We start from the raw sequence: 23406 nt of genomic DNA, 5'->3' as shown, positions 1-23406 counted from the left end.
CATGGTAAGTTGGCAACTGTCACAAGACATACATTGCTTGAATAACAATTAAAAGAACATCCCCATCAATTCTCTAGTCGATAAGCATGACTTAATTCATGACTAACATGTCCAGTTTTGCTGTTGTTACGTGTTAGTTGAGAGTGAAAAGGATTTAAAGGTCCCATGACATGAAAATCTCAATTTATGAGGTTTTCTAACATAAATATGAGTTCCCCTAGGCTGCCTATGGTCCCCCAGTGGCTAAAACTTGCGTTTGGTGTAAAACGAGCACTAGCTGTTCTGCTTGCCTTTGAAAAAACGGAGGCTCAAGCGCGCTGATTTGGAAATCTGTGCTCATGACGTCATGAGGAATCTCAGCTCCTCCCCTTACTCTGCCTGGCCCGCCCAGAGACGTTGGCCCGCCAATGAGACTCGACCGTGCGAGCGCCACATGTGTGTGTGTGAATACACACACTGTAACGCAAGTGTTTCTTGTCGGTTCTTTGACGTGTCTTGTATTTCCACAACGAGACTGTCGTGGGGGTTATCTGAGCCATGGTTGAGAAGGAATTGGGGGAAAGGAACTTTGGTTTGACTCGCTGAAGTACATGAACTGCGACATGCCGCCGGTTGCCGCGAGGCACCATCGCCCGGCAGCGGGCAGCCGGCAGCAGGCAGCGCGCGGTTCAGTCGACTTCAGGTTGATGTGAAAGTGGAAGAACCAGAGACGTCGCAGAACCCGACAAAGTCGTTTGTGATTCATAATATCGTCTGGAGGCGCACACAATATGTTATATGATATAGATATCTAGGCTATGTATTATATGATATTATTTAGATATAGAGCTCCAGGACTGTAACGCAAGTGTTGTACACTTCCTTGTTATTTGGATAACCGTTCTGCTGTTGGTGTGATGGCGCATCACGTCGGACTCTTGTCTCTGGTATTTCTACAACGAGACTCGTATTGGGGGTTATCTCAGCCAAGGTTGAGAATGAATTGGGGGGAAGGAACTTTGGCTTTGACTCCCTCAAGACCATGAACCACGACAAGGAGGAGAAAGGGATCTTTGCCGGGCAGCGCTTATGCACCTCCGCCTCCGGCGGTGGTCCCTCAGCGGGGCTCAAGCGGGAGACATTCGCCGCCAACAATCCCTTTCTCCTCCATGTCGTGGTTCATGTTCTTGAGGGAGTCAAAGCCAAAGTTCCTTCCCCCCAATTCATTCTCAACCTTGGCTGAGATAACCCCCAATACGAGTCTCGTTGTAGAAATACCAGAGACGAGAGTCCGACGTGATGCGCCATCACACCAACAGCAGAACGGTTATCCAAATAACAAGGAAGTGTACAACACTTGCGTTACAGTCCTGGAGCTCTATATCTAAATAATATCATATAATACATAGATATCTATATCATATAACATATTGTGTGCGCCTCCAGACGATATTATGAATCACAAACGACTTTGTCGGGTTCTGCGACGTCTCTGGTTCTTCCACTTTCACATCAACCTGAAGTCGACTGAACCGCGCTCTGCCTGCTGCCGGCTGCCCGCTGCCGGGCGATGGTGCCTCGCGGCAACCGGCGGCATGTCGCAGTTCATGTAGCCTACTTCAGCGAGTCAAACCAAAGTTCCTTTCCCCCAATTCCTTCTCAACCATGGCTCAGATAACCCCCACGACAGTCTCGTTGTGGAAATACAAGACAAGTCAAAGAACCAACAAGAAACACTTGCGTTACAGTGTGTGTATTCACATTGATGTGGACGTTGAAGAACCAGGAACGTCGGAGAACCCAACGCGGTCGTTTGAGATTCATAATATCGGCTCACACAGCTTTTGGCCGTGATAATATAGATTATATGATATAGATATCTGTGTAGGCTATATGATAATATTTAGATATAGAGCTCCAGGACTCCCGTGTGTTCTAGAATATTTACAGAACACGGCTAAAGGGTGTGCGCCTCGCCATTGCGATACATCCACTGTAAACAGAGCGCATGGTGGCTGCAAGCTGCTCAGGGCCACACCCCCACCCTCCTCCTTGACACGCCCACCGAAACAGCGCATTTGGGGGAAGCTCAATGTGCGACCGGCTCGGAGTGGCTGTAACTCTGCACCACGGCTGAATTTAGGGAACGTCTTTGAATACTGTGTTAGTTGCCCACTAATACCTATATTAAAGAATACATAAAATAGCATGTCATGGGACCTTTAAAGGATAACTACAAATAACCAATGTTAGGGAAATCTGTTTGTTTTGTTGCGCGTTTCTGGATTTTATTTTTTTATATATATCGGCCGATATATCGGCATATCAGATTTTTTAATCACAAAATATTCGTATCGGTATCGGCCTTAAAAATCCTATATCGGTCGGGCTCTACTACCCATGCAAGTGAACGGAGCGTTCCACGGCATTGAGAAGACCCGTGAAATAAAAGGTCTAGAATATTTCTGTTTATGGCATAGATTTCTCCTCAGATGACGCCAATAAAGCAATGATTAAAAAAAACAACCTCAAACGCTCGATCAAAGGCCCAGCCCGAGGATAGTGGTGGGAAATATCAGCCCGACCCGGTTCGGGCTGATATGCGTAAAACACGTTAAACGTGCCTAACGTGCTGCTTTAGCGCGTGTAACGCATCTACGCGCCTTAACCAATAGTTTTGTATGCCTTAAGGCATACAAAACTATCTACAGCAACCAACGTGTATACAGGCTTATGAGGCTTATGACTGGTACGTAGCACACAGAGGTGCTGTTTCGAGTGCTCGAAGGGCTGCGCTGGCTTGCGTCAGAGTACCTTGTTGGACATGCGTGGGCAGTGCTGCTCTGTGGTGTGTATCAGCGTCTGGTCCAGGTCCACCATGAGCACCAGCTTTCTGTTGCGGTGCAGCCTCGTGTGGTCCTCTCGGCCCAGCTGCTCTGCTTGCTGCGGCAGGGTGTGCGTTCATGGGAAGAGAGGTATAGAGAGAGGGGGACATGGAAATTAGGAATCTTTACAAGATGTCAACTGCTGGCAGTGCAATAAATGGAAGGGGATTTCCCATCATTGTCTAAAACAATCGAGGGCCAAGTAGCTATTCTTACACCATTCTTCACATTCAGACAATTTGAACTTGAATTTGGTGCAGAACTATTCAGTCCAGATTAAAATAAATCATAGATGTGTGACTGTGAACTGTGGAGGGAATTCAAAACTTCCACATAACCAACCAGCACAGTGCACTGTAAAGTGGAAGCCAACGATGGCAACAGTGTGTAGAAATGTGTTTATTTTTTATCTAAATTAACAAATACTAAATCAGATTACGTCAGTTTCTTCTCTATACCGTTTCCAAGCAGTTGTGCAAGGAAATTGGTCCCCAAGGGCTATTAGATTGCGTTACAGACTTCGGAGACGTGGCTTACCTCTGAGCTGACCATCAACTCAGGCACGCTGTGCACCATGGAGACCTTTGCCGTGGAGAAGGGCACTTGCAGATTCCCATTAGTGCCCTGGAGCCTGAGAAGAGGATAGCATCGTAAGGAAAGAAATTGAGTGTGAAGCAATCATATCAGTTAAATGATCTTTAGATGCATCTAGCATCTGTGATGGTCAAGAATAATATATTTATATTTATATCTAATACAGGGGTATAAATATATCTAAATAAATCTATTGACACTGAAAATAGATTTGGACTTTATGCTTTTGTCAATTCCAATGTTATCCACTCATGTGCGCTCTAAACAGAAGTGTGTTGATTCTGTTACTAACTGGCATCAGTCACTATGGTAATGGGACTTCTGGTCAATAATCCACAGCAGTGGATTCGTACACCTCTGCTTGTGCAGTTGTCCAACAGACTGTTGTAAACAATAGCTGGCCCATGGCCATACAAATGCACCAGAGAGAAAGGTTTTATCTCTTCATATACAAGCAGCCTGCCTTGTCAAATTATTTTCCAAATCACCGTTTGCCAATGAAGGAAATAGTAAGAGGTCCTACTCAGAAGCACAATCTCTGGTGCCACCTGCTGGTTTTACTGATATAGATGTACGCACAAATTAAGTTTTAACTGTAAATGTAGGGCTCTTCTGTAAATGATTGGTTATTTTCTCCAAGTGGAATTGTATAATAGTAAAGAAAATTGTTTAGACTAATAACAAGATAATAGACCTCTTCTAAATTAATTATGATGCAAAGAACATATGCTCACAACACTATATTTAAATTGTAAGCAGTATTAGTCTGGTTAACTTTAAATGCCCACATGATTCAAGGTTTTAACCCCATTCAGAATCATATCTTTAATTCATAGGCATTGACTTGTATAAGAAGATTCTGCAAAGGTTCCCATTTGTGTCATGATGCCACCATATCTTATTTTCCATATTTCCAAGCCCTATTAGACCAGGGACAGTGTTTTCAACATATTAACAATGAAATGAAACTCGAGATAAGGTTACCTTTTCTCTTAAAAATATCATCTCATATATGCCATTTATTTATAAATGAAGATGCAGACATTGTTGACTGAAAACATCTATAATCCATATGGGGTGTGGTTCTCTCCACTCAATAGGCATATGGGGAATGATGGCATGCATGTTAAAGTCACTAAATACTAGCGAACGATATGACACGCCAGATGTCATGATATACATGAACGCAGCTTTAGCCCGCACTAGGAAACGCATCGCATCGATTTTGTTCAAAATGTAAAATGGATGCATCTTCTAATGATCTAATTGATTTAGACAGGCAAGTTAAACTCTTGAGTTTAATGGTTTATCAAAGTGAAGGTTTTGGATACAAAGCAATACATCCATTGATTAGATTTGTACACTTTGCTCTAGAGATTGACGAAGTGTGTGGAAAATTGCAGCACACCCTGAAAGAGTAATTTGAGGTTTCCTTACTGTGTCAAATCCAGTCCACATTCAGCACAAAGTCCTTTCATCGCTACAGGATGGCTGCATTCTTCAATTCGGACGATGATACCCCTGTTATTGAAAATACAAGTGAGTAAACAGACACTGCATCAGGTCAGTCAAGTAAAAACACTTGCCAGTAGACCAAGATCAGAAACAAACAAAACAAAAAAGGAATTTAACAAATTGACGAATGCCAATATAAGTTAACTGAACTGTTTTATTTCTCTGGACATTTACAACTATGCTGTTCCTGTTTCTGAGCAGCAGGTGTTTTCTGCGTCTATAAAGAGCAAATCGAACACACCCCCTAATGTGGGCGATAGGAAATGAGAAAACCAATGACCCGGATTTTTGATGAAATAGTAGTTTTGCTCTAGTAAACCCAGCTGGTTACAATGTGGTACTATACTTCCAGAGAGAGCACGTTGGTACACATCGGAGTAAACAAACTCCCTCTGTGCACTATGGCCTGTCTGCGTTACGCATGTTAGCCTTGATAGCCTGTGTTGTTCTTATAGTGAAGATAGATGAGAAAACAACCACCAGACGTCATAATCTTAATAATGCATTTTCAAACCTAATGTTTTTTATTCTCTGGAAGCATTATTAACTGAAAGTGTATTTTTGACGACGGGGGAGCAGTAACACCGGGTAGGGTTACGACGCGGGACGGTCTACCTGCCTGGTGAGTGACTCGTACTGCCTTCACTTTAGACAGTCAACTAGTACTCATTATAGCAAATCGTAACAGTATGTATAACAGTCTGTCTATAGCAAATAACGTTTTTATAAACCGCCAAATAAACTATGAAAAAGTTGTGAGCCCACCGGTGTGTTGTTTGCACCCATCCCGACGCTGATCAGATCTACCCTTCTAGCTAGCGGACTAGCTGCTAGCCTACAAGCTAACGCATGTTATTCATTGGTTGTAGGAAACAACTTTAAGTTTAAGGGTTGTGTGAGTCCATACAGGGCGAGAGGAGAGGGATGGCGAGAGGCTAGACAGCCTAGGTTGAACTCACCCAGGGGGTATGACCTGCCCGAGCTGACAGCAAAGCTCCCTGATCACTCCGGCGCGGTCCGACTTCACCTTCTTCTCCGGGAGCCTGTTGACATGTTTCTGGGGCTTCAGACCGCTCTCTACCGCCGAGGAGATCGGAGCACATAAGGCCAGCACCGAGTCCACGTTGACGCGAGACCTGGGTTTGACTTTCCACTCTAGCAGACGCAGAGGCAGAGCTCCGATGGGCCAGCGGATGTCTGCCACCTGCACCACGGGGCCCTCTGCCGCGGAGCCGCCGCCAGAATCCGCGGGGTCCTCCATCTGTTTGGCACTCTTAAAATCCCGTCAACGTGTAGTAGTAATGGTGCAGGTAAAATACCATTTGATTTTCGCACAGCTTCGCCTGTCATATAAGTGCAAGTAGAGGGTTTTCCGATGGACATTCACGGACGCGTAGCCAATAATAAGCTGATATACAAAACACTAGCGTTGTGTCGGTCGCTCTTCCCGCCCGTAAACAGGAAGGCTGCAGCTACAGGATCATACAGCATCCAGTGTTGCCAGATTGGGTTAGAGTTCCCGCCCAATATGACAACACTGGCTGTAACGCACTGGAGCCAGTGTTGCCAGATTGGGCGGGAACTCAGTCCCAATCTGGCAACACTGACAGCATCCGGTAGTCCGGTGAGGAGGGCTGAGGTGTTTGGTTCCTCGTGTTGCGTTAGCGCACGGGGAAAAAAAGATATAAACAAAAAGGAATAGTACTATGTAATTATTATGTCAATTCTAAAGACAAGTAAAAATATTCAGTAACTCTAGGTTGCCATATCTAACCAATTTTTTAAGCACCACTTAGTTTATTTACATTATATATCGTCATTGGTGTAGTTTTAATATTGTTCAATATTGAAACATAAAATAATGATTGTCTGAATTATTTATAAAAAAATATTAATCCTAATTGATCTAAAATGTTCCATAAAATATAAAGAACACAGAAGTGCCATGGGACCCATTGCAGACTTTCTGATGTAAGATGATGTAACATAAAATGAGACATGCTTTTATGATCTCATGGGTGCCTTTTATTTTTTCTTTGTTTCCATGTTGCCACATGAACATACACAACCATAACACTGGGTCTAATGCGCAGTTGCCAAAATAGCCTGCCTGCACCATTGTGCAGATTTTCTAACAAAAAACTTGTGGATGAGAAAACCTTGAAAAACCTATGTTATGTTCAACCAAATTATGCTTATAATTCCTGAAAGTAAAATGGGTTAATCCAACAATTTATTGTTTACACATATTCAATAGCACGAACATGAGGAAACTCAAAACAAAAAAAAAGTTTTATAAACAGCACACATGTAAACATAGATACATAGTAATAGTTAGCAATAAACTGTTGCAGGCCCTTGTTTTATTACCATTGAAGCACAGTTCACTGCGGTGCAGCAAAGGATGCATGTTGTCTGTGTTGGGTTTAGTGAGATTTTAACTGATTAATCATGTTGCCACTTGCACACCTGCACATTATATATTTATAATCTATATTCAAATTGTATCTATATGGTAGTGTTTTTCTTTATATAACCATCTTACCAAGATCAATGATTTCTATCACTTAACAATGGAACACATTCTCATTCTCTCATTTTCGTTATTAATATTTCTCCTAGAGTTGGTGCCATGTTAAATGCTCTTGGTGCCATGTTAAATGCTCTTGGTGCCATGTTAAATATATTTAGCTGATCCATCACAGATAACGCATCCCAGGAGTAGAGACATATCGCTAATCAATCAAAGTATAATTGTATAGTAGTCATACCCCCCCCCCCCCCCCCACCCGTGTGGAAGCTATCGCACTTCTATGAACAAGAGTGTCCTGTTTGTTTCAAACTTAAAGGTTTTCAGACTAGTTTGTAGCAATATAACAAACAAACAGAATAGCACGTTGTTCAGAAGTTGCCGTTAAATACTATTGCAGACAGTGAAGTGTTGCGTGTACGCGAGTCCTTCTCACCCATGCCTCCGGATTGCAAGGCGCTACCTTCTCTCCACCTTGTCCTCTTGTGTGGACTCTCTCTGTCCTCCTATCAGCAGGCTCGCCCTGGTTCCTTCCCACTGCCCCGCCAGCTCTCGACCCTATCCCCTCTCACCTTCGGTGGATCTCTCCAAACCTCCTTAGTTTCATCACCAATCTCAACAATACCTCTTTGACTAACTGTTTTTTTTTTTTCAAACACTCTTAACCCTCATAGGGTGTTCGTTTTTTTGTTACACAGGAGGTGCTGCTGGGTCTGGTGGACCCATTGCATTTTAGGCCTTTTAATTCAACATAATCTAACTTTTTTTAAAAATACTCACCAAATGGTTACTTCAACCCAATTGCAAGTAATATAAACAACACATATGTTAAATTTGTTCCCTTTGCCTTTGTTAAATCACATTTATGAATAGAGGTGCCACTCGTTTTTGTTTATTTTCGTATTAGCATGTAATAAAATAAGGAAATGCATCATAAAACAGGCATAACTGGGAAATTATCAACATCATTAGAAATTGAAACATACATAACATCTGTCTGAACAACACATTAAAGCCTTTGAACACAGCCATTATACGTATGGGTGTAGATAGTGTTGGGTGCTCCAATGTTGCAACCTTGTGCGGGAACAGTGGGTGCACACTGTGGGTGCTCACACCAAGGGCCCATTCACCTGCTTTACTCTACACACACACACACACACACACACACACACACACACACACACACACACACACACACACACACACACACACACACACACACACACACACACACACACACACACACACACACACACACACACACACACACACACACACACAGAGGAGAAAGGGAAAATGAGGGTGCACAGAACCTATGATTTCCACACTTAAACTAGCTCCAGGTCCACTGGACCCGAACACCCTGTGTGTAATATAAATGTGATGGGGGGGTATACAGGGGGGGGTCCTTGAAAATGTTTTCTGATTTATGTTCCTCACAGAAAATGAGCCAAAGCCAATGAATCTTAGTTCAAAAAAATAATTATTTGGATCACTTTTATAAAGCAAAAAACTGAAAACGGGTCCCACAGACCCGAACACCTTATAGCAAGATTGAACCAACTTTAAAAAAAAACAGACTCAACCAATGTGATGTAACAAATTGCAGACCTGTCTCTCTTTATTTCGAAAACACTTGAGAACTCTTAGCTCAAAGATCTCGACCCTCACCAGTCACCAGTTCATCCCATTTCTATCACTTACCCCTTCAAAACAAGGGGGAGGGGTAAGGGGAAGGGGTAAGGGGTAGAAATGGGATTGGGCCTAAGAGGCCCTCAGGGTGCACCAAGTCACTGGGGTCTGTCATTCGGTCAAATGGCTTCTCCTACCACTGCTATTCAGATGACAACTGATTCTGTGTTGTCACGGTGTAAAAACCAGGATGGTGCGCGTCTGGATGCCATCTCTCAGTGGATGTCCACACACCACCTGGAGCTCCATCCTCACAAGGCTGAGCTGCTCTTGGGGAGGCCATGTGGCTCAGGAGGTAGAGCGGGTTGGCTGGTATCCGGAAGGTTGCTAGTTAGGTCCCCGTCTCCTCCCAGTGTCGAGGTGTCCCTGAGCGAGCCCCCTCTCACCCTGACTGCTCCTGACGAGCCGGCTGTCACCTTGCAAGGCTGCCACCGCCGTCGGTGCATGGATGTATGAATGTGTGGAATTAATGGGTGAATGTGAGGCAATATTGTGAAGCGCTTTGAGTGGCCACTGGTTAGAAAGCTCTCTATAAATGCAGTCAATTTCCTCTTCCTTCAAGGGAAAGCTTCTTCATCCATGAAGTCTCCATCCATATTGATCACTATGTGCCACGGAGTGATCAATATGGATCGAGACTTCATGGATGAAGAAGCTTAGCGACCCTCAGACACCACACAGAGTCTGTGATGTCTGAGGCTCGGACAGCATGGAGACTAATGGGGACCGCTGCCCCGGGCAAGCATCCCCTCTGCGACCACCCACTCCAGCAGAGTCATGCTCCAGGACATCAAGGAGAAGACGCCCATACCTCAGTCTGAAGGCCAAGCCGACTGCTGCGACTCGCTTCCGGCTGGTCTGCCTGCATGCGCCATGTGTCCTCTACAGCTCACCCAGAATGCAGTAGTCTGGCTAGTCTTCAACAAACCCAAGTTCTCCCACACTACACCACTCCTCCGCACCCTGAATAGACACACAGCCCATCCACGACACTCTGTCTCTGCCAAGCGGTTTGCTGCTCCCTCAGTGTGAGGAGGTTTCAGCAAAATTCAGATTGTTTTCTGCCCTGGCTCCACAATGATGCACCGAGCTCTACAGTTGACAGCAGAAGCCGCATTGATCTTCTGTCTCAGGCTTTATCTGATCTGCTCAGACTGCATACTTTCTGAGACTGCCCATGAAAATAGAAATTAATTAATTAATTAACCCATATTTACGATCTCTTGTTTCTAAGATGTGGCTCCCGAAGCCATTTATCACTTTGTTCTAACTCATAAATTGTATATACTTGCTAGATTTTTTGCAATTTCTGATTTGTATGTTCAAGGTAGAATAGAATATAAAAAAGTATCTTTATTGTCATTGTGCATACAGTGTAATGTAAATGTCATCCAGACGGTGCGATTCATAGATTTCTCTTTTAGATATATAGAAAGAAAGCTAAAAAATATTTTAACAAATAAAGATAAAATATACTAATAACTAATTAAGATCAAATTTACAGATAAATAAGAATAGCAGCTGAGGTAAGCGGTATTGAACAGTGGTGTTGTCCAGTTTTTTTTGTAGTGCAAATTGGTACATTCAGGATGTTTAAGGTGCTTGTGAGATGAGATGTAGTTGAATGTGAGTGTATTGATTCTTATTTTGCATGGGGTAGAGGTTGTCTCATCAGCTGAATGCATCAGCTTCAACCTTTAATTGAATGGAAAAGCGTCAATGGAAATACGTGATGTAAAATAGCGTAATGAAATGCAATGGGACTGTGAATGAATCGCTGAACAGCTGATTCTTCTAAATGGGCCTGGGCGGGACAAACCGACCAATCAGGGACGAACAAGCTCATTAAACATGAAGACGAATTTATATTTTAAAAAAAAGTTCAATGGATTAATGATTGAAAGACTGGTTGTTGCTTGACCTAAAAGGGTTGGAGGTCAAATTATTTTCTCAATATTTTTTACAGGGGCAAACCGGGGGACGGCTTCCACGTGACCCACTACGTAGCCGCCCGTTCTACGCGGTTTGGGCGGAGTCTCACATATAGGGGAGGTTCGAGACGGAAAGATCAACCGCGTACAGAAGGTTATATTGTTGCCGAGACGAAGAATACATTAGTTGAATCATCTACCGCAGTGACAGCTCTGCTCGGCGTCCAGGAAATATGGCTATGGAGGCATCTAAAGTGGTAATGTCTCAGTGTTTTGTGTTGTTTAACTGTATTTGGAGCGGGAGTGGGCATTCTAGATCAGTCTAATGTTCTTCAGTGGTCGCCAACAGGACCAGCACAGGAGTACAACCTAGCAGTGACCCCAGTCTGCTTAGACTGAAAGGGCTCTCGAAACATAACCCACATAACCAACCTAACGGACGAGTCGCTCAGTTAGACCTTTTTTACATCGGCAGCTCAATGCTAAGTTGTTAGGGTAGAAACGTGGAAGAACAATTGTGTCAATTTTTTTTAAGACTCCTCTATCATTTTATGAAAGAAATTGTGTTGTGAATAAAGAATGTCAAAGAATGTCATTTAGACCACTGAAGCCTTGGCATCACTTAGGGAGTTTCACATTCCTTTAAATATTTAAGTGGTGTAGAAACTAAGACTACTAACCTGGTACTGTGGAAGTCCCTGACCCAGGCTAAGGCTAATCAGTAAACCAATTTGTCAGTGTAAAGACATTTTGTCCCTTACACACACAGGGACTGGTGGTAAAACAACATTGTTTCTAGGCTGGTCACAGTGGCCTTGACGCAGACCCCCACCCAAATCAACGGCTATTGCTATCACGTCAATACGTCTCGGTGTTGCACAGTGGTTCCCCATGCAGTTTGACTTGAGCCCTTCCTCCTTCCTATAGGTGCGCTTGTGCGTGGGCCAAACGTCCCTGTTCTCCAGATGTGCACATCCCGGCTCACCACATCACCTGCGATCGCTGAGTACCTCCCTGAGGTGTGAATTGTACATCAACAACATGTGTTCCCCTCATCTGTTCCCTGTCTGTACCCACTAGATTCAGGCTCGACTTATTGTCCTTTCCAGGGACGGGAGGAGCGTGACGCGGAGACGGAAGGCTGTTTTAGGGGTCGCGGCTGCTGTTGCGATGGGTGGGTTTGGATACGCCCTCGCCGACTTTCAGCAGAGAAGGAGAATCAGGAACATTGTGGCCGGCAAAAGACGGCTCTGCAGGTCTGATTACGTCATCATCATCATCAAGCTACATTACAGTGTACTGGTTCTTTTAAAATAAACAGTGTTTATCGACTCTCCTCAGATCGATGGCGATCGGTTGCATCATCTCGGCGGACTACTGGTGGACCACCAATGTGGCGCTACGCCACCTCGATGAGGTATAATTGATTACCATTTTTAAAATCAATGGGTTGAGGCATCATAGAAAGTGTTACAGTTCCAAAACTTTCCTATTTTCAGCCGACTTCTATTCGAGCTCAGAGACCGCATGTCTGTGCAAAAAGAGAAATTGACATCACTAGCCCTTCCATTCAAACGTGCCCACTTTTAACACAAATTTCGCCTTGCTGCATAATGCACCACAAGCAAAGTTGCCCGCATCGCGGCAAGGCTTTAACTCAAGTGGAACTAAACCTGTGTCACAAATGTGTGTCGCCCTGCCAGAGCAGCCCACCCTACCTGGCGGCCATGTCTGCGTGCCACCAGAGGGCGGCGGACCGCATGGTGGGCGGCGCGGTGAGGAACGGGGGGATCTACATCAAGCTGGGCCAGGGCCTGTGCTCCTTCAACCACCTCTTCCCCGTCGAGTACATCCGTACGCTGCAGATACTGGAGGACAAGGCGCTGATCAGGGGCTACAAAGAGGTGCGTTTCAGAGTCACCGCCGTTGTTTTATCGGGAGGGGTAATATCGACACAACACAGTCCGTATTCACAGGGAGAGGGTTAAAAACTGGTTGTATTTGGTTGTTATACTTGTTGTTGGGAGAAGATGATCAGTGGTGCCCTTTTGCTTGTACCCCTGTTTCCTGAATGACAGGTGGACGCTCTGTTTCAAGAAGACTTTGGTAAATCCCCAGATGAGCTATTTAGAAAGTTTGACCCAGAGCCGATAGCCGCAGCCAGCTTAGCCCAGGTCCACAAAGCGGAACTGTTTGACGGCACACCTGTTGCTGTGAAGGTGGGTGGGTACCGTGTGTGTTGCGTTCGCCGTGACTAAAGTATCTGAGAGTCTTCTTCTTCCCCACACTCTGTTGGGTTTGACAGCCGTGTCGTTTGTTGGTTTGTTTCCCCACAGGTGCAATACATAGACCTCAGGCACCGCTTCGACGGCGACATCCAGACTTTGGAGTTCCTCCTGGACATTGTTGAGTTCATGCACCCCAGCTTTGGATTCAGATGGGTTCTCAAGGTTGGCATTCTAGGTTAGGGACAAGTAACGATCCTTGAATTTGTTTTCGCTAAAATTGAATAAATGCAATGACGGGACAATTAGTTTTTTGATCTTATGATGGATGGTGATGTTCGATTGACGCTGTGATTCTTGATCAACTCAGGACCTGAAGGAGACGTTAGCCCAAGAGTTGGACTTTGAAAATGAGGCCAAGAACTCAGAGAGGTGCGCAGTGGAGCTCAATCACTTGAAATTTATCGTTGTTCCCAAAGTCTTCTGGAAGGAAACCAGTAAGGTGAGGGGGAATAGTAGCATTGATTTCTGGGGGTTAGCCTTGAAGGCACATGTTCCCACAGAAATGTGATTGGCTACTCCTGATTGCCATTCCTACTAAATTTTGCATATTAATAAAAAAAAGTAGTAACATATGCGTTTTCCATTTGGAAGGCTGGGTTGGCTCTGTTATATACTTTGCAACTCCTTGTCTCCCTTCTCAATGTGTCTGGGCATGCCACTGATGAAGTCACCCTTGTTTTGTTGTTTGTTCTGCTTAAAGAGGGTGCTGACGGCGGAGTTCTGCGAGGGCTGCAAAGTGAACAACGTGGCAGAGATCAAGAAACAAGGACTAAGTTTGAAAGACGTAAGCGATGAAGATGATGATGATGATGATGATGATGATGATGATGATGGTACCAGCCATGAGCACCGTGATGATCACCGCAGCATTATAACACGACGCACACTATGTGCCTTGCAGACGGCTGACAAACTGATCTGCACGTTTGCAGAGCAAATCTTCAGCACAGGCTTCATTCACGCAGACCCACACCCAGGCAACGGTGGGTAACGTGTATATCAGGTCTTCACCGCAAGGAAATGGACCGGGATCAATGGATTAAACCAGAGGGGCAGGATGGATGACTTGATCGGGTTCCTCACTCGAGAGCACACCACAGAAATGTATTATGTGTTAACATTTCTGTCCATGTGTATAGATTTAATGCTAGTGAACGAACACATTACACCTTACCACCATTAGACATGCGCACACAGACAAGAGATAAAGGTGTGATTTATTTTGGCATTGATAACTCATTTTAGAATTTCCTAATGCAGGTGCAAGATTTAATTATAACACCCTGATTAAGACACCCTGATTACAGAACCATGCTGACATTGTGAAAACACTGCGATAATGTAAGAGGTGTGCGTGTACGAGTGTATAATTGCTGTTGACCGCCCACTCTGTCACACTACAAGCGCAAGGCTCTGATTATGTGCTTGTGCTGCAGTCTTAGTGAGGCGAGGTCAGGACAACAAGGCAGAGCTGGTGCTGTTGGACCATGGCTTGTATCAGCACCTCAGTCAAAGGTACAGCATCCATCTCCCTTCAAGGTGCTGTCGTCATGGGTTTGTTCTGCCCAGTTTAGAAGCAGATTAGCACGGCTGATTTTAAAGCACAGGGCTGCGTGGTTTCACACAAAATGTCTGCATTTTTGGACGGGTTATTCATAGCTGTTTGACTATTGGCAGATAACAAAGTTCTGTCCTAGAAGTTGTCTTCATTCAAAATTAATTAAATTAAATTTAAAGTGTCAATTTTAATTGCCAAATAGACTTTAAATAACAGACTTGGCCTGTCCACAATTTAACCCTTGCCTTACCTAATGTTTACAGTGGACCCGGAGATGAAGGGGTGATCTAGGACTCTAACTGAGTGAACTTTGACCTTTGCAGCGACCGCGCGTCCCTCTGTAAGCTATGGAGGGCCATCATTCTGCGTGACGAGGCCGCCATGAAGAAACACTCGGCCGCGCTCGGGGTCGAAGGTGAGGACAGTTTGTCCTGTATACAGAACAGCTTGATGAACGACTCCTCTATGTTTTTATGGCTAAAAAAACATAGAGGAAAAGCAAACTCAGCCATGCTTATCTGATTCTAAACTAGGCAAAACAAACAATCATTGTAAGTTATAATTTGTTGATACGGAACTATGAAGGACAGCCATGTTTCTGTTCAGTGCAAGAAAAATTATATTATAAAGTGTAACTGACCGCGGTTCAGCTGCAACTCAAACTCTGACATTTAAGAAACTTGTTATTCCCCTGGTTAAGTCCCATGCTCACGTTTTATGCCTTTTATTTAAGCGAGTACCCTTGTTGTGTATTAGCGTTATAATGAGTGACGCTGTGTATGGGATAAACCCCACACCCTGGTGTTCTACTGTCAGAGTCCAAGAGGCTAAAAGATGTGGCTTGCTTGATAAGACCCTATGTTCTTGGTTGACATCGTCCACCCCGAGATGTTAATCAGCCATGATCAACTCGCCCCCTCCTGCAGTGTAGACGCATTCCGAAACGGGCAGTGAGCCATTCATTGACATCCATTATATTCCAAACGAGTGTATTGAAGCTACCGGGCTGTATCTTGGTTTGTAAGCTTCAGGGCTAGGAAGCTTTTTCCAATAGCGCCCACAAACGATCACGTCCACAAGGTTGGATTCTGTGTTCGCACTTCACTGCACATGCTCACAGAATGAGAGCCAGAATCTGAGAGGGGGGCAGTGTGGATTCTTTGATGTTAAATATCCTGGTCATGAGCTATGGTAAACTTTGGCTTGATTCCACCCACCAGTTGCAACGGACCGGCTCGTTGGTGAAATTAGTGTTCGGTTCACTTCAGTGTCACTGTATGTACATTCTCACATCTGGGAACTAAGGATGCATTTCAAGGACAGATTCAGGGGTTTTCCAGGCCCAAATGAAGGCTCAAGCAGCAGCAGCAGAGGTGAAGCAAAATAGATGTGCACGCTACTGTGACGGACTTCCGCTAACAGTAACTGGGCCGGAACAAAATAAATTGCATTATTATATACATTTATACACCCAGGAAATAAGGCTTTATTATTATAAACTCCGATCTGGTCTGGCTGGGTGGTCGGAATATGCCGTGGGCAGTGATGGAGTGTATTTCTGACGTAGTAATGTGTGTTTCAGCAATAAAGCCGCAGCCAATGACAGGTTAAAACTAAAATGTAATGGCCCGCAGCATCTGAACACTTTGTATCACTCATTATGTCAACAGTGAACACACGTTGACATAACGTGTGTCATCATTCATTACTTTCTAGGGTCCCCCCCGGGCTGGGTGTGCCCCTTGTTAGATAGGAAGAACGTCTTTACAAGCTTGGCCCAGCACTCCAGATGTATAAAGATTGGTTCATAGGTGAATGTTGAGCTGACGGATCACACAAGGCTCAAACTCGCATCCTGCTAGGCCAAAGCCAAGCACTGTTGAGGACCTCTTTATTGCTCCAAAGCACTTTCAAGGTCTTTATTTTATGTTTAATTATTTATTTTAATCCAAGAACTCATCTAGTGAATTCTTGGGCTGTGTTCCAATCAGCATTGAAACCCACAGAAGTGTCACACTGTTACCGTCTCTGCTCAGAAGACTCACTTACTCCTCAGTCCCCTTGTCCTGACGTCCAAGGGCCTTGGCTTTGACCAACGCAACTTGTATTCAGAGCAGTGGAGGACATTCACTCACTGCTGGATGGAGGGCGGCTAAAATGACAGAATTACACCAGTACTCCCTAGATAATGGCCTCACTTTGATAAAATGCCATGGGTAACTATCGAAGATCATATATATCATATATTACACGTTTTAAACAAAGAACAGTCTCAAAGGGCTTAAAAGGCCAAATATTTGGCCTTTTAAGAAAATAAAAAAATAGATAAAACACTTAATTAGCAAGGAAGAAATCTTGAGGAGGAACAAAGAGTGGGGGGTCCCTCCTTCCAGGGATGATTATGGGGTGCAAGCGGTGTCGTAATTGACATGCATGCATTACAGGCCAAACATATGAAAGGGGATCTGGCCGGGTTAACCATAAGGAGAGTCCAGTCGCATTCACCGCAGCACGCTAGGACAGACCGAATAATGAATCGCCCTCCCTCCGCAGAGTACTTCCTGTTCAGCGAGATGCTGCTGCAGCGGCCCATCAACATGCGGGAGCTGGGCCTGTCCAGCCTGCTGAGCCGGGAGGAGACGGCCTACATGCAGGACATGGCGGTGCACCGCTTCCAGAGCATCATGCGGGTGCTCAAGTCCATGCCCCGGCCCATGCTGCTGGTGTTCCGCAACCTCAACACGGTGCGAAGCATCAACATCTCGCTGGGCGCCCCGGTGGACCGCTACTACGTCATGGCCAAGAGGTGAAGGCCGCGGGGGCATGTTGAGGGTTAAGCGTTGGCCGACGCGGTCGCTAGGGAACGAGACGTTTACGTTCACGCGATTTGCTGATGCTGTTATCCAAAGCGTCTTACAGCCATTCAGGCACACATTCACGCCGTCAACCACGCAGGAAGCCAGCCAGCTGGTCAGGAGCAGTCAGGGTGAGGCGTCTCGCCTCAGAGACGCCTCGACACTCGGCGAGGAGGAGCCGGGGATCGAACTAGCAACCTTTCCGGTTACCAGTATAAACCCTAAAATTGAATAATATCCACACTTTCCTCTGAAAATGTAAGGAAGGCTGATCCGGACACCTTTTCACTTGCCAAACGTTACCGGCTGTTTGTTTTAATCAGCAGCGCTGGCCAGAACGTGAAGAGCCGTTATGGTACGGATGGATGTGTAATGTGGCAGATATGACCGTTTAGAGCAGGGGTCACCACCACAGTGCCCGCGGCACCAAGGTGCCCGCAAGGACCATATGAGGCGCCCGCAGGCCTGTTCTAAACATAGCACAAATCATTCTTGAACAACTCTTTCCCACCTTTTTTAAGTCATTGTTGAGAGAAATCATTCACATGATCAGTGTCTTCACATAGATGAGTACCATTAATCATCAATAATATTTAACTAAAGGCAAATTGAGCAAATTAGTTATTTCAGAAGAGCGTATCAAACTGGGTGCCCCGTATGACCCATGAAGTAGCTCTCAGGTTCAAAAAGGTTTGTGACCCCTGGTTTAGAGTGTAGTTACTTTGACGTGTTTATCAGTGCACTGAATGTGTATGGTTACTGTTTAAAACACTGTTCTGTCCTTTAGTGCGGTACGTGGGTGGGGACAGTTCCAGGCGGAGAGCACAGGGGTGTTGTCCAAACTCAGAGCACTGTGCTGGATGCGGACGGCTTGGGAGAGCCTAAAGTTTGAGCTGGCCTTGCGGTATGTATGGAGCGAGTTCCAAAAACAAACCTTAGAGTTCTGATTCTAGATGTCATTTAGATAAGATTGGAATTATGTTTATTTCTTTCAGTTCCGAGATGGCAATGATGAGTCTGACGCGATCCTTTGTGAACCTGCTGTCCTATTTTGGTCTGCTGTCCCTGGATGCTGAGGCGTACGAGTACCTGAGGTAGAGGGAGTGGACACCTAAGGACCAGAGAATATTGGTCACAACGCAAGGACAACACTGCATGAAGAACAAGGCAGAATTGCCTTGATTTTTCACCAGATCCCATTGTGATAGTCCATGGGCATCGCTAGGAATGTACTCAAGGCTGTGAAGAGCTCACTTTTTTTAATATTATAGGAGAATTGCTCCCAACTGATCGACAGACGTTTAATGTTTTTACCATAATGTACAATTTTATGTTTAGCTAATCTATTTAACTTTATTTTGTATTTTAGTCTCCAATTCTAGGCAAACCTTTTTTAAATAAAACTTCAGGAAATTTGTCGTTGGAGAACATTTTCTCCAGTGATGTGTTATGTTTTATGTCAGATATCATTTAAAACCTTGATGCAAATAACAAGAGGCAATGTTTTCATTTCAATTTGTATTTCAACATGTGAAGCCTTTTCCTCGATGGCACTCATCTGACTATGCACATCATACAAATAAAGAACAAAATTCAGGATTCTGAGATTGAGTTTAATCATCAATTTGTGTACAAAATATTGAAAAAGAATTTGTTTACACAATTCATGTTCACAAAAAAAACGGACTCTTTTTTTCTTCATTTCATATTCTTTTACTATAAAATAAATGGCTGGTGGGAATATGCGGACATGGGAATGTTGTAGCTCAGAAGTGAGCCGTTACTCTGTCAATCTCGAGGAGGTCATCCAAGATCTGGGGAGAAATGACAATTATAAAAAAAGTTTCAAACACTACACCCCCTATCTCCACTATTGTTGTGTTCACTGAGCACTTTCCTCACCCTCTGCTTATTGGTATGGCACTTCTAACAATTCCTTACAGTGCCTATTTAAATCGACCCCCAAAACAGAGTGCTGGGCTCCAGCTCATACTCACAATGTCCTGCGTGGTGCCGATCTTCTTGGCCAGCTCGCTGCGCTCCATGGTGCTGAGGTACAGGTACTTGTTGAGCAGCTCCCCGTCCAGCACGTTGCGCACGGCGTTCTGCAACGTCCGCCGGTCGCTGTGGAGCATTCTGGAGCACACCACGCGCCTCGGTTAAACACTGTTTTACAGTCATTGGTGTCAACTGCAGATCACTGTAAAATAAAGTGTGGGAACACACTTTGCTGTAACACTGCTGTTTAATATGAAGCACTTGTATGTGCACACTGCTTGATTGAACCATGAACTTTTTCCAATCCCTATGGTTACTCTGCACTCCGCCTTGTATTTTTTTTTACGCAGCTAGGTTGTGCAGTACAATAGGACTGTACTATTTTAATATGAGGGTACACATAACGGCGGACTAATTCACAAATGTGTTTTGGTCAGGAACCTTAAAGGTTGTATCGGCGATGTTGGGTGACGTCACTTCTGTTGGTATTTGAAGCGAGATCCCAAACAAACAGCCAGCACACCCCTCCCTTCCGCATTTCGTGCATCCAGTAAAACTATCATGATCGCAGCGCAAAACCCCAGAACACCCACCCCTTGTCGGTGATTTGTTGGAATACTATTTATTTGGGTTTTGAGTGGTTGGTAGTACCATTTGTTTTTGTGTGGGATCTCGGGGCATAGGCAGCCTCCAGAGACGCGTTTTTTTTGACGGCCTGCTTATGGGGCGGGCAGCCATCGGATCATGAGGAAAGATCAGATGAATGTGATCATTTATGTTTTAGCCTAGAATCGCTGATACAACCTTTAAATAATTTTAGATTGCCAAGGGGCGTCATCAACGGGTGCTGAAAAATGCCTCTGGACGCAATTGGATAGCCCTACTAATCAGAGCAGCAAGACCTGCTGCTCTGAAGTGCTGCCATCCTCAGGCCTGTGAACCAGACCAACCTCGCCAGCTCATGTTTCATTTGCTCTGCAGAAAAGTTCTGGCTCCCCTCCCAATCAAAAAGATTTCTGCCCAGTACAAGATGGACGGACCGACCACAACCATTCATCTGATATGATCTGGGATGACGAAGAGAAGAGCGCCGTAGAGGCACGTTCACCAGCAGGGAGGCCGGCCGCGGCTGTGGAACGCCCTTTTGATTCCGTTATTATTCTGTTGATTCCGTTATAAAAGAAAAACTGTGGTGTATTTTCACTCAAAGAAGAACAACCGATTGCACTTAAAGCTTTTGTTGAGGAGAAAGATGGCCGTGATTGGGGTAGGCCTGTCCAGGGGCCTTTTGGTCTGCCCGTCGGTTAGGCCCTTTGGAAAATCGAAAATGAACCGAGAGGGTCCAGACTAATTGCAGTTTGCAGTTAATCTGGCGATGCCAGGCCATATTGTTGCCATGGCGGCGCGCACGGTCGCAGCGGCTTATAACGGCTCTTCCCTTTCGGTGCTTTATTTGTTTTTTATGCTTTTATTTACGTTTTTGTTTGTGTCTACTACGCAAGGAAACAATTGCTACAGTAGACAGGCTTTACTGGACGTGGGTTTCCACAGAAAATCACCGGTCACAGCCGACTTTCATTGCCACAACAACATCCCGGACGAGATAGCGAGACCACCAGGCTCTCCGTGGATCGTAATCAGCTGCGGCAGGCGGCGCCGACGGAGAAGGGAGAGGAAGCAGAAGCGGGGACGTCGCTCCGGCCTCCTGGCAAGACTGAGGAAAGACCCACATAAGCCTCCTCTACCGAGTATGTTCCTCTCCAACGCAAGATCTCTGACACACAAAATGGACGAGCTGGAACTACTCGCCAACGGTAACCGCTATGTACGAGACTGTTGCGTGTCTGTAATATCCGAGACATGGCTTCACCCGTCGATCCCGGACGCAGCCGTACAGCTGGGGGGGCGCACCGTCCACCGCTGGGATCGCAACAAAGACTCCGGTAAGAGCAGAGGAGGTGGTTTGTGCATCTTTATACACAACAGCTGGTCTATAAATACAACAACTATAGACACACACTGCTCCCCGGACTTAGAGTACATTACAGTTAAATGTCGCCCATTTTTTCTGCCCAGAGAGTTAACAGTAGTGCTAATCACGGCTGTTTACATTCCTCCCGATGCCAACGTTGGCATAGCTCTCTCTCTACTGCTAAAAGCCATAAACACTCAGCAGCGTGCTCACCCTGACGGTGTTCACATCATAGCTGGTGATTTTAATCAGGCAAACTTAAAGTCTGTCCTGCCGAAGTTTTATCAGCACGTGAAGTGTCCGACCAGAGGGAAAAACACATTGGACCATGTTTACACCAACATTAAACATGCTTACAGAGCCATACCACTACCTCACTTAGGCCAGTCAGACCACCTCTCTCTGCTCCTTACCCCTGCATACACCCCTCTCAGGAGAAGTGCACCACTACAGACCAAAACCATCACCACGTGGCCTCAGGATGCACTTTCCCAACTACAACACTGTTTCCTACACACCGAGTGGGATGTTTTTAAACACCAGGACCTGGCTGTCCACACAGAATCTGTACTTTCCTACATCAAGTTCTGCGTGGGAAACGTCACAGTGGACAAACGCATTCGTGTGTTCCCCAATCAGAAGCCCTGGATGACCAGCCAGGTCCGGACGCTCCTCAAGGTCCGCAACACCGCCTTCAGGTCTGGAGACAGAGAGCAGTACAGCGCTGCTAGAGCCGACCTGAGGAGGGGAATTAAGAAGGCAAAGGCGGACTACAGGAGGAAAATAGAGGATCACCTCTCTGAAAACAACCCACGGCAGGTGTGGCAAGGCATTCAACAGTTGACAAACTACAGGGGACACAACACCACAACTGTGAACTCAAGTATCTCGCTGGCAGAAGAACTGAACTTCTTCTTTGCCCGCTTCGAGACATCAAGGACATCACAGACCTCAGCTTCATCACCACCCGAGCCCCCACCAGCTCACAGCACCCACTCACTGACTGTACAGGTGCAGGATGTGAGACGTGTGCTTAGTGGAGTCAACCCCAGGAAAGCTGCCGGACCAGACGGACTTCCTGGGAAGGTCCTCAAGGGCTGTGCTGACCAGCTCTCACAGGTCTTCACAACAATTTTCAACCTCTCCCTGACACAGGCCTTCATCCCAGCCTGTCTGAAGTCCTCCACCATCATCCCCGTACCCAAGAAATCGGCACCGGTCACTCTAAATGACTACCGCCCAGTAGCACTCACACCCATCATTATGAAGTGCTTCGAGCAGCTGGTCCTACACCACATAAAAGCCTTCCTCCCCCCCACCTTAGATCCTCACCAGTTCGCTTACAGAGCGAACAGATCCACGAGGACGCCATTGCCATAGCCCTTCATGCTGCGCTGAGTCACCTGGAACACCGGGAGAGCTACGTCAGGATGCTCTTCATTGACTACAGCTCAGCCTTCAACACCATCATCCCGGCTATCCTGGTCTGCAAACTGTCAGCTCTGGGTCTCGACCCGCTCACCTGTTCCTGGATTAGTGACTTCCTCACAAATCGACCCCAGAAGGTGAAACTCGGTCCCCACTTCTCCTCCACCCGCACCCTCAG

General features: G+C 45.5%; 3 protein-coding genes across 7 annotated transcripts in view; 1 reads left to right on the top strand and 2 right to left on the bottom strand.

Moving 5' to 3' along the window:
- Positions 1 to 6472, bottom strand: part of ctdp1 (CTD (carboxy-terminal domain, RNA polymerase II, polypeptide A) phosphatase, subunit 1) — a 59101-nt gene extending 52629 nt beyond the window's left edge. The window contains exons 1-4 of one of the 2 annotated variants that reach the window (XM_060044365.1): positions 5933 to 6472; positions 4896 to 4979; positions 3402 to 3495; positions 2794 to 2922 (exon numbers count right to left, since the gene is read on the bottom strand). In XM_060044365.1, coding sequence (XP_059900348.1) covers positions 2794 to 2922; positions 3402 to 3495; positions 4896 to 4979; positions 5933 to 6234 — 609 coding nt within the window. In that variant the 5' untranslated portion in view covers positions 6235 to 6472. The remainder of the gene's footprint in view (positions 1 to 2793; positions 2923 to 3401; positions 3496 to 4895; positions 4980 to 5932) is intronic. The other variant, XM_060044366.1, reaches the window with a different exon arrangement.
- Positions 6473 to 11207: 4735 nt separating this feature from the next.
- On the top strand, positions 11208 to 19435 carry adck5 (aarF domain containing kinase 5). 3 transcript variants are annotated; one of them, XM_060043025.1, is made up of 15 exons: positions 11212 to 11386; positions 12057 to 12148; positions 12239 to 12385; positions 12471 to 12546; positions 12833 to 13033; positions 13208 to 13348; positions 13466 to 13579; positions 13725 to 13856; positions 14118 to 14201; positions 14319 to 14400; positions 14854 to 14932; positions 15299 to 15390; positions 17529 to 17781; positions 18618 to 18734; positions 18826 to 19435. In XM_060043025.1, exons 1-15 carry the CDS (start codon positions 11363 to 11365, stop codon positions 18926 to 18928), a joined length of 1737 nt encoding a protein of 578 aa, XP_059899008.1. In that variant the 5' UTR covers positions 11212 to 11362; the 3' UTR covers positions 18929 to 19435. The 3 variants fall into 3 exon arrangements, with proteins under 3 accessions (XP_059899009.1, XP_059899008.1, XP_059899010.1); XM_060043026.1 differs by lacking the exon at positions 15299 to 15390 and having other exon boundaries at positions 11208 to 11386; positions 18826 to 18858; XM_060043027.1 differs by lacking the exons at positions 11212 to 11386; positions 12057 to 12148 and having other exon boundaries at positions 12243 to 12385; positions 12838 to 13033.
- Positions 19423 to 23406, bottom strand: part of cpsf1 (cleavage and polyadenylation specific factor 1) — a 22705-nt gene continuing 18721 nt past the window's right edge. For both annotated transcript variants that reach the window (XM_060043023.1, XM_060043024.1), the window contains 2 exons: positions 19828 to 19966; positions 19423 to 19644 (listed from right to left, as the gene is read on the bottom strand). In XM_060043023.1, coding sequence (XP_059899006.1) covers positions 19597 to 19644; positions 19828 to 19966 — 187 coding nt within the window. In that variant the 3' untranslated portion in view covers positions 19423 to 19596. The remainder of the gene's footprint in view (positions 19645 to 19827; positions 19967 to 23406) is intronic.

Source organism: Gadus macrocephalus, chromosome 22 (assembly GCF_031168955.1).
Source record: "Gadus macrocephalus chromosome 22, ASM3116895v1".
Classification (NCBI taxonomy): Eukaryota; Metazoa; Chordata; class Actinopteri; order Gadiformes; family Gadidae; genus Gadus; species Gadus macrocephalus.
The sequence above is the reverse complement of the archived record's forward strand: the minus strand, read 5'-3'. Positions and strand labels throughout refer to the sequence as shown.